This window comes from Takifugu flavidus, chromosome 6 (genome assembly GCF_003711565.1).
Source record: "Takifugu flavidus isolate HTHZ2018 chromosome 6, ASM371156v2, whole genome shotgun sequence".
Classification (NCBI taxonomy): Eukaryota; Metazoa; Chordata; class Actinopteri; order Tetraodontiformes; family Tetraodontidae; genus Takifugu; species Takifugu flavidus.
In genome coordinates this window covers 13513933-13529610 of record NC_079525.1, presented here as the reverse complement: position 1 = coordinate 13529610, position 15678 = coordinate 13513933, and the positions used below count along the sequence as shown (strand labels likewise).

At 42.6% G+C, this 15678-nt stretch overlaps 2 protein-coding genes and 1 long non-coding RNA gene across 5 annotated transcripts; 1 reads left to right on the top strand and 2 right to left on the bottom strand.

Moving 5' to 3' along the window:
- Positions 1-36: 36 nt before the first annotated feature.
- Positions 37-7031, bottom strand: suz12b (SUZ12 polycomb repressive complex 2 subunit b). 2 transcript variants are annotated; one of them, XM_057034597.1, is made up of 17 exons: positions 6745-7031; positions 6358-6502; positions 5966-6012; positions 5799-5863; positions 5550-5618; positions 5399-5448; positions 4645-4730; positions 4319-4550; positions 4086-4191; positions 3897-4002; positions 3632-3809; positions 3437-3525; positions 3151-3294; positions 2887-3044; positions 2570-2768; positions 2302-2381; positions 37-2223 (listed from the first exon to the last, which is right to left on the bottom strand). In XM_057034597.1, the coding sequence occupies exons 1-17, from the start codon at positions 6757-6759 to the stop codon at positions 1920-1922; spliced, it is 2073 nt and encodes a 690-aa protein (XP_056890577.1). In that variant the 5' UTR covers positions 6760-7031; the 3' UTR covers positions 37-1919. The 2 variants fall into 2 exon arrangements, with proteins under 2 accessions (XP_056890577.1, XP_056890578.1); XM_057034598.1 differs by having other exon boundaries at positions 3437-3522.
- An 89-nt stretch (positions 7032-7120) lies between these two features.
- Positions 7121-12952, top strand: utp6 (UTP6 small subunit processome component). Of its 2 annotated transcripts, none has more exons than XM_057034610.1 (20): positions 7121-7238; positions 7886-7977; positions 8159-8243; positions 8327-8368; positions 8521-8613; positions 8694-8741; positions 8818-8881; positions 8964-9082; positions 9184-9261; positions 9347-9428; positions 9606-9687; positions 9778-9956; positions 10071-10150; positions 10296-10373; positions 10814-10993; positions 11287-11367; positions 11659-11768; positions 11878-11944; positions 12060-12132; positions 12467-12952. In XM_057034610.1, the coding sequence occupies exons 2-20, from the start codon at positions 7886-7888 to the stop codon at positions 12616-12618; spliced, it is 1785 nt and encodes a 594-aa protein (XP_056890590.1). In that variant the 5' UTR covers positions 7121-7238; the 3' UTR covers positions 12619-12952. The 2 variants fall into 2 exon arrangements, with proteins under 2 accessions (XP_056890590.1, XP_056890591.1); XM_057034611.1 differs by lacking the exon at positions 7121-7238 and adding an exon at positions 7706-7795.
- Positions 12866-15470, bottom strand: LOC130526748 (uncharacterized). Its single transcript, XR_008950849.1, has 2 exons — positions 14465-15470; positions 12866-13931 (listed from the first exon to the last, which is right to left on the bottom strand). It is a non-coding gene; the product is annotated as an uncharacterized LOC130526748 (long non-coding RNA).
- Between the last annotated feature and the right edge of the window lie 208 nt (positions 15471-15678).

The following is a 15678-nucleotide window of genomic DNA, read 5'->3' as shown; positions in this document are numbered from 1 at the left end:
TTTACTGGAAACGGTGAAGCAAATGAACACGACAGGTGCAATAAGACCAAATTTATTTTATTTAAATATAAAAATCCCCTAAGCAATAGTGTACAGTCCATAAAGTTCAAGAGTGTTCTGACAAGTTTGCAGAATGAATACAGAAACCGTTACGCAGGGCAGAAAAGACGCTGTGGCTGACCAAAAGGGGTGCTTTATAAAATAAGGTGTTCTCTACAAAAAAAGAAAAAAAGGTAGAATTTAAAAAGTTCTGAATTTTCCCTACTGTAAAGGATGCATAAAACAAGACTTTTTTTTTTTTAAGTGTTCCCCTTTGGCATAAATTGGACCTGAAAAACTGTCAACCAATAAACAGTGTATTGCTTTGAAAAAGATAACCTGTTAATTAGCGGAAACACATCACATTCGACGTGTTTACATGTTTGCACAACTGGTGTTAAAAACCAAAAGTTGAGCAACAAGTTCCAACCTTTACTGTCATGCACTCCAACACAAAATACACACTGCTGGTTGTTTCAGTGAACTATAAAATATTCAAAAAGGTTGAATTCCCTGGCATTCCTGAAGTTATATTAGGCTTAAGGGCGATAACGAAGAATTTTTGAATGGATTTTCCGGCTCCACGCTTCAAAGTTTACTACTATCATGGCACCTACCCTCAAAAGCCACAATCCACTGGTTCTAAAATAAGCTTTACAAATATCTTTATATACTCTAAATGCTGATGCCAGGTAGATTTTCTTTCCTGTTACCGTAATGTCATCTTAACATATACTTATTCAAATTTGTTACTCACAAAAGTGAAATCCAAAAAGCTGCATTTGACCCTGCAGTGCAGAGCTCTCGTCTCCACCTTGTGGCAGCGTGTGTTACTACACCAACACAGGTTATTCCCCATTTCAGCTCCATGGTAAACAAGAGAATTCCTGATTTGCTAACAGAATTTTACAGGTACCTGCTCTATACACAGGAGCCACAGATGTGTGATAAATTTATTCTGCACCGGAAGAAGTTGCACAGAGGTTTATGTAGTTGTGTTGCAAGTTTACAGAAACAGTGACCGGTTGTCAATAAGTTTTAAATGGTGGAACAGCAGAATGATTTATTTTAGCTCTTATTTTTTCCCCTCCCATCACCTTCCAGGTAGGTCAGAAGTTTAAGTGGCTCTTTTTTTTTTTTACTAGCATGTCTTGGGAACCCTCAACTCATCAGTTAGCCAATCAGAAGCTTTCAAAGCTGTGACATCAGCTGAAAGTAGCACAAAGACACAATCGCCTCAGTCTAGTTGAACTTCTGGCCAACCAGGAATGTGATTTAGTGACTTACAGGTTAAATAACACAAGCACAAATGTTGACAGCTCCGACATTTGTGAAGGAGTGGAGAGATTTAATGATTTATGTTAAGGATGTAAACTTCCAACTGCAACTAGACTCCTTAACAGCAGGTTCTAACATTTGGTGGAGCATTTAAAAATTAAACAGTTTCAGAAAGCCTTCTAAACAATAAACAAGTGCTAAAATAATCAGCTAAAAGAATATTTTTGACAAGAACACCGTATATGTGTACAAATAAAGGATGACAAATTTACAGTTTTAACTGTAGTCTTCATGACAGTTAAACTCTAGAACAAAGACAAAAAACAGACATCCAAAGCTTGTTCACACTCACTCCTAAAAGGCAGAGACTTCAGCTGCATCTACTAAACAACATCAGCTGACAGGATTCAGTCCTCAGATTCTTGCTTTGTTTAGCTGTGGGCCATTTCTTTATAGTTTGTTCATATTTGGTTCAATTACAAGTTTCAAAAACTTGTTTTACCTTGTACACCGGCCTGCTTAGGGTCAGAGCCTCCGGTGACCAGTCGTCCTACGCATCGAAGCACCAAAGGGTTGGAAAGAAGAGAAAGATCCTGCCACATTCACGGCTCCGTCAGTGTGCTTTTTGTCCTCTTGCCCTGTTTACTCCCGCTGGAGTTGCCGTTGCAGGCTCCTGCCAATACCAGAGTCTGGTCCTGCTCCTCCTCAGTGCCCCTCAGATCCTCTTGGATCTGTTGCAAACGCGCCATGGCCCGGTCGATGGTGGCCGTATTAACCAGGTTAAAGTCGTGCATGTTGACCAAATGCAAGAGGAAGTTTCGACACAGGTGGCGGCGGATGATGTGAGCGCCGCGGTTCTCGGTGAACAGCATGATGGCCTGGTGCATCTGGTTGTCTGCTATGAAACTAAAGAGAAAATGGACTGGTTTTATTCCAGCATTCAAACATCTACTCCGTGTGGTCATATTGGCCGGTCAAACGTACCCGTTCTTCATGACATGCAGGTTCCACAGCTTCATCACCTCCTTCTCTCCCTCGTTGACGTCTGTGAACTCGTCTAGTTGCTGGAAGTGAAAGAAGGAACGCGATGATGTCAAGTTGTCACTGGAGTTTCATTGAGCGCCATCATTCTAAACCGGACGCTTGCAGGTGCAACAGGCACAGACAGTCTTTAAACCGACCAGAAGGATTATTCACTAAAAAGAGACTTGCTTATCCCCTGCAATGAAAACCAACTTGAAAATCTTCTCACCGTTGCAGTCTTCTCCCTGAGCCACTCTGGATCCCTCTCATCCTCGCTGTCCAAATCCATTTCCTGGGGACGGAGGGGCATGCAGCTGTCGCTGTGGAAATAAAGACGGTTGTGTCCGCTGACGTAAGTCCTCTGCTGCTCCAGCTCGCCATCTTCAGTTTCAAGGAATTCAGAAAGACTCGGTTTGGTCCTTTTGGGCCTGGTGGATACGGGGAAAAGAAACCTCACCTTTGATTTCACGAGCTTTGCCCATAAAATCTAAATGACTTAGATATTGGTTGCGTCTGGTTTTAAAACCCCGGGGGCCACTAAACTACCTGCAGACCAGTATGTGGGTCACCGCGGTCCTCTTCACTGGGCCGTTGCGGCTGAAAGCAAAGCCGGGTTGACTGTGGATGTCCTGAGGGTTGCCGACATACGAGCCGTCGTAGCACTCATTGATGGAAACATCTATTCTCGCTCCTTTAGGGTGAGGCTGCAGAATAAATAAAAGTTACTGCTGCCCAGAAGAGTTCTCCAGCAGCTGTGAATCGGTGACTATTTGATGCAGTTCACTTTGTATTTTATACCCGTTGACTTACCACATAGCTGAAGATGAAGCGGGAATGGGAGAGCTTGAGGTGTTTGAGCAGGCTGTAGAGTTTGCTGCAGTTCAGGGTGCACCAGGGACAGTGAAGGTCGTCTCTGGCCTCCGTTTGCTGCCGAGTGTTGTTGTTGTACAAGAACTGAGCAAGAACAGGTCACTTTAGTTAGGATGTGATGGTGTGCAAGAGCTCCGTCGCGTCTGAGCTCTTAAACCAAGAGGAACCCGTGAAGAGCCGGGATAAAGTGGTTCTGAATTTCCGAGCATTCTTGCTTTTCAGGTACCTGATAAAATATACGGAGCTTCTGTTGCGGCTCGCACTGCACCTGCTCTCTCTTGGTCTGAAGATCTGTGCTGGCCGACTCTTTCACTGCTGACGGGAACAGGGAGAGGACAGAAAAATCCCAAAATCAATTTTCCGCGTTCAAAAATCAGGTTTGTTCATATTCTTATTCATATGTTAATTCAGGATTCCTTACTCATGAGGGCAGCTCGGTGGTTGCTGGTTCTGGTCTCCATGGGCCCGGGACCGTCAGAGTTGCGAGTAGCGAGAGGTTTGGCAACTGGTGCGCTGGACTTTCCACTCGTATCACCTGTCCAACGCAGAACGAACTGCAATGTGGGTCCCTGAGAAAACGTCTCAAATGGCGGCAGCCTCTGTGGGAGAATCAAACCCAAAAGAGGTGAGTGGCGGCGTGCGGATATAAGACACACAACAGGCTCAACCGCACGCGAACCCACTACCTTTCCGTCCAGAATGGTTTCCCATGTGGCTCGTTTCTTGCTAATGGGGCTGTCCTCCATTCCTTGCATTGAGACTTCATATTCCCCATCCAGCAGCTGCAACCTCCTGTGGTCAAAAAGCGTTCTGGATTCACAACGGTGGGTGACATGAAAGGGAAAAAGATCCAACATCTGCAACAAAAAACCCACCTGTTCTTATCAAAGACCGTCATCTGCGCCACATAAGTCTCCGTCGTCTCCCCCTCCTCCCTGTGGGACGAACTTCTCTTCTTTCGAGTGTGAGTATCCGATACATCTGTGCACAAAAGAAAAGGAATAATAAAAACAAGTTGGTATAATTATCACCCAACTCTGTGACCGGCTTTACTTAAAATGGAAGCTCCTGTTGAATACTCAGTTCAGAACTGCTGTCGGCTTCTTACCAATATTCTCGTTGGCCTCCCCGTTGACTAAACCATTGGCGTCTCTGCCCACCGTGCGCGACACCCGGAACAGGAGGGAATAGGACTTAATCATGTGGCTGTTGCTAGGCTCAAACTCATTGCTGGAGACCAGTAAGGAAGGGTAGGAACCAGGCTTGGTATGGTTAGTGTCAGGATTCAAAGGCACCTGCTTTTTACCTGTAGGCACTTGCTTAATAGGACAGCTGACATCCTAAGGAAGGAAAAATAAAGAGCAGTTGAAGATCATGGGTAAAATAGAGCATTCTGCTCAACGTAAGCGCTGCCTCTGCAACATTCCACTTTACCTTGCGTTTCTTATGGCAGACTTTGACAAGTAGCACCTCTAAAGTCACAGAATTTTGCTTATTTTCTGTATTCTGAGATGGCTTTTCTGTATGATGACAACAAAAGGTACAAGATAAGCAAAGAATTGTTCTAGCGAGAGCTTTGCAATAAGTTTTGAGGCGTTTTTATGAATTTTCCAAAGTCTGGACAATGTTAGAAATTAGCTGATATTAATATGCTTTAGACAATCAGTATTTCTGGGGCCAATCACTGACTAAAGTTTAAATAAACAGATAACTGATCAGGAACCGATTACCCGAGGGAGCAATATATCTATATATCTTTTAAACAGATGAGAACCGAGCGTCAACAGCAAAACAAATGTGAAAAAAATGACACAGATGAGACACAAGCCATCTATGCAATGGGCCGCCGAGAAAAACGACAAACCTCAGTGAATTAAGTCACTACGGCCGATCACACAAATTGTATAAAATGCAAAATATTGGCCGATCCGAAACAGCTGCTTGGATGTTATTAACATGCGGCACAAATCTAACGCTCCTCATCCCAAAAGTTACAGAATGAAAAATGGACCTCAAGAACTATTTTATATTGCAAAAAGGAATGAGCAAACAGTGGATGTTAATGTATCACCAGTAGGTGCATCTTTGCAGGTGTAAACGATTTTAACTGGTTTTCTCCGGCTTTTAAATGCTTCAGCTTACAGAAACACACGACATGAATGTTTAGGTAAAAGGAAATAATGCTTACCATCCTTATGGAAGAACCCAGTGAATGTTAACTGAAGATGTGAAGGTAAACTAAAAAAAAAAAAAAAGGATGAGGTGGGTAATAATCAGGTACAGTTAATGCCCCTCTGGTATTTTGCTGGCTAAAAACAAGTCATTTTTTTTGTATATACCTTGGAGAATCCTGCTCCACCTTCATCTTTTCTATCATTTGCAACATATCATCCACTTTAAATGTTTTCCTGGGAGAGAAAAAAGACAAAAGAACAGTGTGAAGTCAGTGAAAATAAATCTATACTCAAAGTGATTATGAATACAGCTGGCATTGTTAATATTTCCAAAGCGGCATCACATCTTTACCTTATACCAATTCAGACAATTGATATTTACAAAACCCAAATGTGTGACATCAAATTTCATACCTTCTGGCATTTGTTCTACTGTTTCGATGAGACATGAAGGTGAGTGTTCTGTGCAAAAATATAGGCTAAAATGGTTCAGAGGGGTGGGGGGTGGAAAACAAACATACTTTTAGACTTTCAGCGGGATAACGGGTGAACCAAGAGGTAGATTATAGATAACAACTTACAGCAATCAAGTTCCTTGTACGGAGAAACCTGTATATCTGCGTTGGCTCTGAAAAATATGGAAAACATTATGATGTTGTTTGATGTGGTCTGTGTGGGAACTTTATAATGTTAATAACTTTGCAAAGTCCAAATAAATCCTTTTATTTTCACGTTTTGCACAACTATATTACTGTAACTTGGCTAAAACATGGGAGGTTGTTTTACTTAGATCCAGACTCGCAAAAATCCTGGCGAGATATAATTGTCAACAAGAAAGTGTGTCGCAATTAAACCAAACACTGACAATAAACTTCCATGAAACATAAGGGGGGTAGTTAAAGCAGATAAAAACGGGGGAATGCTTTCATTGTGGTCACGAAAAGTCCTAAATTTGCGAGCAGTGAGTTCTCACTTTCAAAGGCCTGCAGGAACAACTCATGGTCGGCCTGAATCTGCTCCATCTTCGGCTTCTTAACAGAGTTCATCATTGCAGATGCGGCGGGGTAGACAGCGCCGTTAGCCTTGCAACTTGCCCCACTCATAACATGTCCTGAGTTCTGCAAGTCAATCAAGAAGTACGTTGATGCATTTTAACAAAACAGATGGTTGGACAACACGTTAGCTTAGCCACCGGACAAATACTCGCGTTAGCAAACGCGCTACCCAAATCACTCAGCTAAAAGCTCAATAATAATGTGTGGGCTAGCTTAGTATTTCGGTGTACCGCAAGGTTATTTATTCCATATAAACCACTAAATTCGACTACATCAGATGTACATTCGAAGTAAAAGCGACCCACCCTAGCCGATGGCATGAATTTAGAAGCTTTGCTGCCTCCAGCACAAGTCTGGTAGACTCAGGAGTGGAGACCCATGAAGCTGAAGGAGAAACGCTGGCTAGTTAGCTAGCAATGCTAACATTGTTGATCAGAAAACAAATCCTCTCCGCGCTTGCGGTGCCCAAGCATTCGGCCGTCGCCAATGCCGCTCAACACGAAGATGCCGCGGTTGGAATTAATAATTATCTCTCTAAAATGCCCTGGCGCTGCGATCCCCTTCGGTTTGTACTGAACAACAGAGTATTAGTTATCAGCCAATGGGAAACGAACTGAGAGGATGCGGCGCTGTGATTGGCTGCTTCCCTCCGGAAGTGACACACAATTTCACGATTTTGCGGGAAATTGTGTTTATTAGAGTTTTCGTCTAAACGCTGTAAGTCGACACGCTCGTCAGGCTGCGAAAGGTGGATTTTGGTGCATTCTCCGTCTCCAACCCTTCAAAATATTATTTCCTGGTAATAAAAGGCACCAGTAAATTTAGTACATCGTTATGCATCGTTATTAAGTATTCAGAGGAATTGTTTCCAAATACATGCTGGATGAATGAAATACACTGGGGAGAGTAGCACTCGTAAAATAGCAGTACTTAATTGAAAGTAATGGTGTCGAAACAGTATTTAAATCTTATACAGAAAAGCTACGAATCGAAATCTGACCCAAAACACGCACTTGATTTAGCTTCTTAACATAATCGCGATAAACTAGGTGCTATCTGGTAATATTGGGAAGCTGAAATTGAATTATGGCCTCAAAAATGATATGATAATTTTATTTTATCTTTTATAACCGCACTATGTGATCGCAATATTTTATTATACGAACATATATTTCTAATTGATAAAAATCAGAGCAACTGTTTAAATATGTTGCCCACTGCCACACTCTGGACCAAATCCCTGGTAACTTGTTTCCCACACGGAAGCTTTTTGCAGCCGGAACAGGATCGGCGGCCGAACCACAACTTCCGTATCCCTTCCGCACATGTGTGAAGGAGAACATCTACGCTATAACTGTCCGTCAGCTTCATATTATTTGTGAAAATCCATTCAATTTTAGTAAGATTACTCTAGAATCTTAACGCTTGGCATTTGCGTATTGCAAGATGGCGGAGATCGTCCAACGGCGAATTGAAGAGAGAATCCCTGAACTGGAGCAACTGGAGAGAGTTGGGTTATTCACGAGGAAAGAAGTCAAGTAAGAAGTTTTTTAAAAAAAATGGTTAATCTGGTTAATCATTGTTTCCTTTCTTTACTACATATCAGTATATGTTATTATACCATCGTGTCAGTTTAAAATTCAGACATGCTGGATGTTTCAGTTGCTTCTGAAATGGTCATTTTATGATTTGTATTCTTTTTTTCTCCCCACACCACAGATGTATAATCAAGAGAGTTACAGCTCTGGAATACAAGCTTCACAGGTTGATTCTAAACAAAGAAGACTTCACTGCTTATGTCCAGGTGGATCAGCATAACTGTATCAATCAGCAAACACTAAGTGATCTTTTTTAAAAGCTAATCTTAAAGCCTGTGCCTTATTACAGTATGAAATCAACATTTTAGAACTCATCAAGAAGAGAAGGGCAGTAAGTATGACATTGTATTGCTCCCCAATAATTTTTCCCCTACTTATAATTTAGGAAGTCATTGACAGTCTCTTGGAATGTCCAGCGTGACATGTTACAGTCTTATATTATCCTTTGATCGCAGCATTTGGCTTTTCATTTTATTTTCACAGCACATACATTACCAGTTCAAAAGAGAGGAGATTGAGCACCCCATCATCCATAGAATAAACAGTGTCTTCAGGAGAGCAACAAATAAGTGGAAGGTACTGCAGATGTAGGAATTATATTGTTTAATTCTATTTCATTAGATCGGTACCTTAATTAGGGGTGAATTTTCCTACAGGATGATGTGCAGCTGTGGCTGTCCCATGTTGCTTTCTGTAAGAAATGGGTACGTTTGATCTCAGAATTTACATTAAATACCCCGTCTGAGCATGCTGACAATATTATTCTCTTCCCCCCACCAGGCCACCAAAAGCCAAATAAGCAAAGTGTTCTCCTCGATGCTTGCGATACACCCTGACAAGCCAGGTAGGTGCAACACTGCTTTTGAACATACTGTAACTCACACTGTATGGTCAGATTAAACTAAAATGAATGAACCTCTATTCAGCCCTTTGGATTCTAGCGGCCAAGAGTGAAATGGAGGATAGAAATTCATCTGAAAGTGCCAGACATTTGTTTCTGAGGGCTCTGCGCTTTCATCCAAACAACCAGAAAGTTTACCAGGAGGTAGAATTTTTTATTTCTCTGAAAGAATCAAAGAGCCTATTTCCTCCAATGAAAGTCAGACTAATTAGATATCCGTTGTTAATCCTTCAACTTTGTGTTAGTACTTCCGTATGGAACTGCTTCATTGCGAGAAACTGCGGAAGCAGAAGATGGAGCTGGAGAAAGCTGAGATGGACCTGGTGAGTGTGTCAGAAATTCAACATTTACTGTGCCTGTTGTGGAGAAGCAGTCTCCGGTCTGTGACTGAGCACTCGTGTGTTTCAGGGGGACTACGAGTTTTCTCCAGAGATCCTGAGTGCTAAACTGGCTGCGGTCGTTTACAAAGACGCAGCGGAGAAAATCAAAGGTAAGAAACGTTAACATTTATATACAGTTCCACCGAGCTTTTGCAATTACAAATACTGAATGAGACATTTGAATTTCATCTGTGGCTTGGCTTCATGAAATAAGCTACGATTTATTTTTATGACTGATGTGTTCTGAAGTACCAAAGGCTCTTTTTCTCCCCTCCTCTGTCCAACAGAAGCCAAGTTTGTCATCTCACTTCTGTACATTGCAGCCATCTTTGATTTCACCCAAGATCTCCAGGAGCTCATTCTGCAAGAGTAAGCAGCGAGTTTCCAGTTTTCACTGGCTCACCTTCCCTGTGCATCCCACAACTGTAATGTTCTTGCTCCCCTTTCATTGTTTGGCAGCTTGCAGGGTAATTACACAGAAGACAGCTTCACGTGGGACTTCATGGCCAAGAGGGAGCTGGATGCTCCGGGCGCAGGTGAGGAGCTACAGACGGTCAAAGGCCGGGCGTCAGACATCAACCGCCGAGAAGAGCGCTGTTGCCAGGTCTACGAAGAAGGACTCAAGACCATCAATACTGGTGGGGGCAACAGATTCAGCACAGACTCATTGCTGGATTTGTACCAAAAGCTTTTTGAATTTGAATGAAGTGGTGGTTTTAATGCAGACCTGTGTTGTTGACCTTGCGTTTCAGAACCCATGTGGACGTGCTACTTGGCCTTCTGCTTGGAGAGGCTGAAGAGAAAGACTAACGTGCAGGAGCTAAAGGAGAAGGTACAAGAATAATTGTTGTGAAATGAATGCATTAATCATTAGTCATTGTACGTATTTTTGAAACATTAGCACAGAAACATGAGTGTATTTTAAAGATGTGTTATGGGTTCATCGTGACTGAACGTCTGGTGTGTGTGTATTGCAGAGGCAAGCGAGGCTGCTGGGAGTGTTCCGGCGTGCCCACGACTGCTCCCTATTAAAGGAGGAATATTATAAAATATGGGTAAGATTAAGGCTTACGTCTGTAACCTTTGTGTTCAGTAATCTTTCATTTGAATTGCGAAAACCATGTGTAAGTTACCAATTTAGCTTTTTCTGATTCAATGTTCACAGCTAGTCTGGAAAAAAAGAAGCCATTAAATGCGAAAATTCAGAGTTTTTGGAGTAAATATATTTAAAGATTGTTGTTTTGCTTCTCTCTAAGGTCAACATCACCCTGAGAATAACAATGTACTTTACTAAAGCATGCAGTCATCCCTGTGTGAATTCTGTTTCAGAATGTTCCCAAGTCTCAATATAATTTTGGGCCTTGTAAATTGGAAGATTTTTTAATTTATGGTCAGGGCTGTCGGTCTTACAAGGGTTGGGCCAAGAATGTTTAGCTGAATTTCTGGTTATAGTTGAATAAACTACTGTTTTTTTTGGGTTTTTTTCCACTCACAGGTGCAGATCCTGCTGGAGTCTGGAGACCATGAGGGAGCAGCGAGCATGGCCAGAGCAGCCACCGAACGTTACAGCCAGTCGTTGGCGGCGTGGAGCCTCTGCCTGCAGATGTCAATGCAGCTGGAGAGTGTCGATATGAGCAAGCTATTCCAGGACGCGCTCTCACACATCAATCCCAAGGTGCACAGAGCTCTAAGATATAAAGCCTCTACAGTTGTTTGTTTTGCCTGCTTGCATTTACTGCCACACGTACACCAGCAGCAGCTGCAGTCTCAGTCCCGTTGCTGTGTAAGTGGGTCATCACCTTGACCCCATTAGACTCTGATACACACGTCCTTTTGAACAAGGCAGCCGTGGAGGTCGATGAAAACGATTACAAATGTCTGCCCCTACCGCTCATAAATAAATCATACACAAGTATGTGTTCTCAGCTCCATTTTTAGAGTTAATTCTCTTTTTTTCCATGTGGACAGGAGAGTCTGCGTCTCTGGCAGATGCAGGTCCAATGGAGCGAGGCCAAGCAGCAGCCGGACGAGACTGAAACCGTCTTCAAGGTAATCCATCTGAATCCAGATCGGGCTTTGGAATGTGTCAGCACTGCCGATATTGTTCTTCCCTGACAGCCTACGGGCAGGGCTGCTCCTTCTAAGCAATAAATTTAACACAATCTGTGTGTTTCTCAGCCAAAACAGTAGTTCTTTAGGCTATAATGCTGATGATTTCAACACAGTAGAATGGGGAAATGAACTGAATAGAGCCCAGCTGCTTCTGTGCTCCAGCCCTGAAAAAGGTTTGTCCTCCAAAGTGAAGAGCGTCTCGTTGATGTTTTTTTTTTTTCAACCTAGAGAGCCTTGCTGTCTGCAGTGCCGGCGGTTTCCATGGAGATGAAAGAGCACTACCTTGATTGGTCATACTCCACTGGAGGCTACAAGAAAGCAAGAAAGACCTTTAAAAGGTAAAATAAGCCTTCTGTGTGGGACTAATTGAAATATGAATCCAATTCGTGGGGAAACAGAAGCATCTCTTGTCACAAGGCTTTTCCAATCGTATCGCTTCTTCTGTAGCTTGCAAGACAACCGTCCCTTGTCCAAGGCCTTTTTCACCACGATGATTCAGGTGGAGAAGAAACAAGTATGTATTTCTTCAGCTGTATTTGGTCATGTGAAGAACCCTTTTTAGTTTCCTCTTGCTGTAGACGATCTTGACGTGCAATAACAGCTGCTTGTCTCCTCGTTTCCTCTTTCAGGACACTCCCAAAATGAACAATCTGAGAGGTTATTACGAGAGAGCCCTGCAGGAGTTTGGCACGTACGACGATGGTAAAGTTTAAAGTCCTTTACCCAAATATGCAGCAGCTGAGCTACACACTGGCGGGTTTCTGTCAGCGTGCTGCTACCGTCTCGGTCCCCGTGATCTCAGTAGGACTAACCCGGTTTAGAAATGAAACAGAATGAAAATGTCGCTTCATTCCCAGTTTAAATAATGAATCAGGGTAAGGCGCTGCTCTTTGCCCAACTCTAGTTACTTCACTTTTCAAAAAAGGGGGCTGCTAAATGAATAATTCCAGGCTTGTTTGGTTTAGAATGACGGTTCGTCCTATTTGTTCATCACACACTTGACTAGTTTGAAACAAGCAGTTTTGTTTCCCTGCAGATCTGTGGCTGCAGTACATCCAGGAGGAGCTGGGACCTCTCGGACAGCCAGAGAACTGCAGCAAGATCCACTGGAGAGCCATTAAGTTTCTGGAAGGGGAGAGCGTGGAGAGGTTCATCTCCAAGTACACGCTGCTGCAGACGGGACATTGAGCGTTTCATCCGCCTTCCTGACGATTACAAGCTGAGGGAGCAGCACGGGCGTTCCTGTTGGTCCTGGAGCAGATGGTGGCTCCACCGATGAATCCTGGCTTCAGATGAGAGGCCGGTGTTGTAGTTTCTGCAACTCAGGAAAATTCCTGTTGGTTCTTCTTCCCCCGACTGCCCATTTTGTATCTACAGCTGTTTGTGCTGCATCCCCCCCTCGACAGATGATGGAAAAAGAGTTCACCTTAAGGAGTTGAATTAAATTCCATTTATTGGCGTTTTGTTGAGAAGACAACCTTTGCTGCTGTTGTGCTGACATTAAAACAGTCTTTTATTCTGAGCATGCTCGAGTCTCTAACAAAAACATCCTTCAAGGACTCATTTTACACTCACAGCCAGTGTTTGTAGACACGATCAAGAATAAGTTATAGTATTTTTTTAAAAAACCAACAGGTCATCAGTGGTAACAGAGACACTTCAAATGGTAAACTGCGTAAACACTTATATTTACAGTTTTTAAGGGCACTTGAAATCAGCTGACACAGATTAGCAGCTACAGTAGTTAACAGCTACGAGATAAACCAACACATTTAAATATTGACATAGCAAAATGACACCAGCCTGACAAAAGGCAAGCATGAAAGCTACGTGCAAGCTGACGAGAACGCATCTGATCTGGAATCATTTTTGCTATATTTCTTTCGTCAGTATTTAACCTAACGAGAAATTGATAAAGTGCTTTAAGGCACAAATTGCGATGGATTGAGCTCTTCGATGTTCCCTTTAGAAAATAAATCTAGATGGTTCCGTCTGGCACAGAACTCTCCTCAAGTATCTGTAGAATTAGGATAAACACGCCTGTAATTGTGTTTGCGTAAATACTGGCCCATTATCTCAGCCTTTTACAGCTGCACCACCCACATAAATATTGATCTCAGAGTGTTCAGCCCTGAAAATTGGAAAAATAGGGCTGAATTCATCTTACTCCTGGAGTTACTCGATGCATTTATTAATACTAAATGGATCCCCCCCCCTTCCTCTCTAACCTTGTTAGAGTTTCTTCACAAGGATGTAGGTGAAGAGTGCCAACACGCCCGCTGACAGCAGCCCGATGGCACACTGGTGTATGGTGATGACCTTCTCCAGGGTGTGGATCCGCTGCTCCATGGCGTTGGTGTGGATGTAGTCATAAATGGAAGCCCCGATGCTCCACACCATCCACACGGCATCCACCAAGGCTTTCACAGTGGGGGAGACCATTGAGAGCTCCACCCGCAGCTGCACGCAGGCCGCAGATGCTGCTTCGTTGCCCCGCAGCACTATGGGCAAACAGAATCACATCGACACACCTTTTATCTGACAGACTGTCAAAACATTAAAAATATACCTAGAGAAATTTGTCTCTTTGTCCTATTATTTATTAAAGTCAGTATTAGACATTATTGTGCTGAGAGGACAGCCTGGGCCCCAAAGACCATTCACTAACTTTAATTTCAACCAAAAAGGGATCATACTGAAGGAGCGGCAGGTGTCTGATTCTAAATGGCACACTTGTGAAATGAATACCTTTAGATATTAGCTCCACCTGACCTCAATATACTTCTCCATCTGTCTGGTTTTTCCCACATTGACTGACAGCGGCGTCTGTTCGTGCTGACGTCATCGTCGGGCGAAAAAGACACCGACACCACCTGCACGTGATCCGGTCTTTGGAAGTCAAGAAAACTTCGATTTGTGCCACAGAAAAAAGGGGCCGAGTTCAAACTGCGGAATGAGGAACTAACGCGGAACGAACCGTTGAGACGCGGCTGAAAAAGGCGAAGACGTTTCCATTAAAAGCCTCGAAACTCACCGACAGCCGTCAGACGTTGGAGGAACGACAGCGAGGATGCCGAACATCCACCCGGTTAGGTAGCGGCTGGAGACGGTGTTATGGGAGACGAGCCGGGCCGTTGCTGCCGGGTACCGAGTCAGACATCGGAGTTCGATCTCGATGGAGACCCAATACAGTGCAGCGCTTCCGGTCACGCCCCTTAAAATAAAGGGGTATTATGTATAAATTAATGTATGTATGCTACTGTGTTTGATACTATATGGGTTCTGTTATATTGTTATATTAATGTATGGTTGCTACTGTGTTTGATACTATAGGGGTTTTGTTATATTGTTGTACAGTTCTGTTGAGCTGTGTTCCATTTGTTTATTTGTAAGAAATCCAATGTTGATAAAGCTGTCACTTTCATTAAACATGATATAAACTATATACATATATAAAAGATTCTAAGAACAATTAATTATTTAGTGTCAGCTCGATTATTTAATTTTGGCATAGAATAAACATTAGGGCAGACAGAAAAAGGGGAAAATATTCACATTTGAGGGGTGAAATTAACTGATTATTAAAAGGAAAAGGAAGAAGTGTTAACAGAAGAAGAAAAACCAAATTCGATTTCAATTAAAGTAAATTAATTAATTCTAGAATATATAAAAACGGGCTGATCAATCGTACTGATTTAGAGTTTACAGAAAAATTCCCCAGGTTGATCTGGAGGGAAAGAAACGGTAAAAGATTTGGATAATATCCTGCGCGAAGCAAGCAAAAATAATTAAAAACACATCGAACGTTGTCGGTTACTGTGCCCAGTTTAGTCAAAAACTGCTCATGTATGATAAAGGATGAAATAAAATACCAAAAACGAGTGATAATGTGAGACTGAACAGAGATAACATCACTGTTACCCAGAATTAACGGAAAGCTTCGTGACTTTGCATAAACAGCCTAAACTATTTTTAAATTCAATTTTCCTCCGAAGCAACTAGTAATTTTAAGCAACACTTGATTTAATGTGTTTTGTGCTCGAAAATGATGCAACGTCCCACTAAAAAGCAGAATTTCACCCAAGACAAAGAGAATTTAAAAAAGGCTGCGTCATAAAACACGTAAGAATTGATCATTAAAGTCTGAAAAGAAATGAAATCCTTCCGACCGTCAGGGCCTGAACACACCCCGAGATTACGCCGCTTCACGTGGTGACACGCGCTAAAGGAAACAATAAAGGTTGTGTT

Excerpts from the sequence above, each read along its gene's own strand:
- suz12b (XM_057034597.1), bottom strand. Across the intron at positions 5,619-5,798 it reads AGTAGAACAAATGCCAGAAG|GAAAACATTTAAAGTGGATG; the intron begins GTATGAAATTTG and ends TTTCTCTCCCAG. Across the intron at positions 3,295-3,436 it reads AGCTCCGTATATTTTATCAG|TTCTTGTACAACAACAACAC; the intron begins GTACCTGAAAAG and ends GTTCTTGCTCAG.
- utp6 (XM_057034610.1), top strand. The coding sequence starts at position 7,886 with ATGGCGGAGATCGTCCAACGGCGAATTGAAGAGAGAATCCCTGAACTG. Across the intron at positions 8,614-8,693 it reads GAGCAACAAATAAGTGGAAG|GATGATGTGCAGCTGTGGCT; the intron begins GTACTGCAGATG and ends ATTTTCCTACAG. Across the intron at positions 9,688-9,777 it reads CAGGAGCTCATTCTGCAAGA|CTTGCAGGGTAATTACACAG; the intron begins GTAAGCAGCGAG and ends ATTGTTTGGCAG.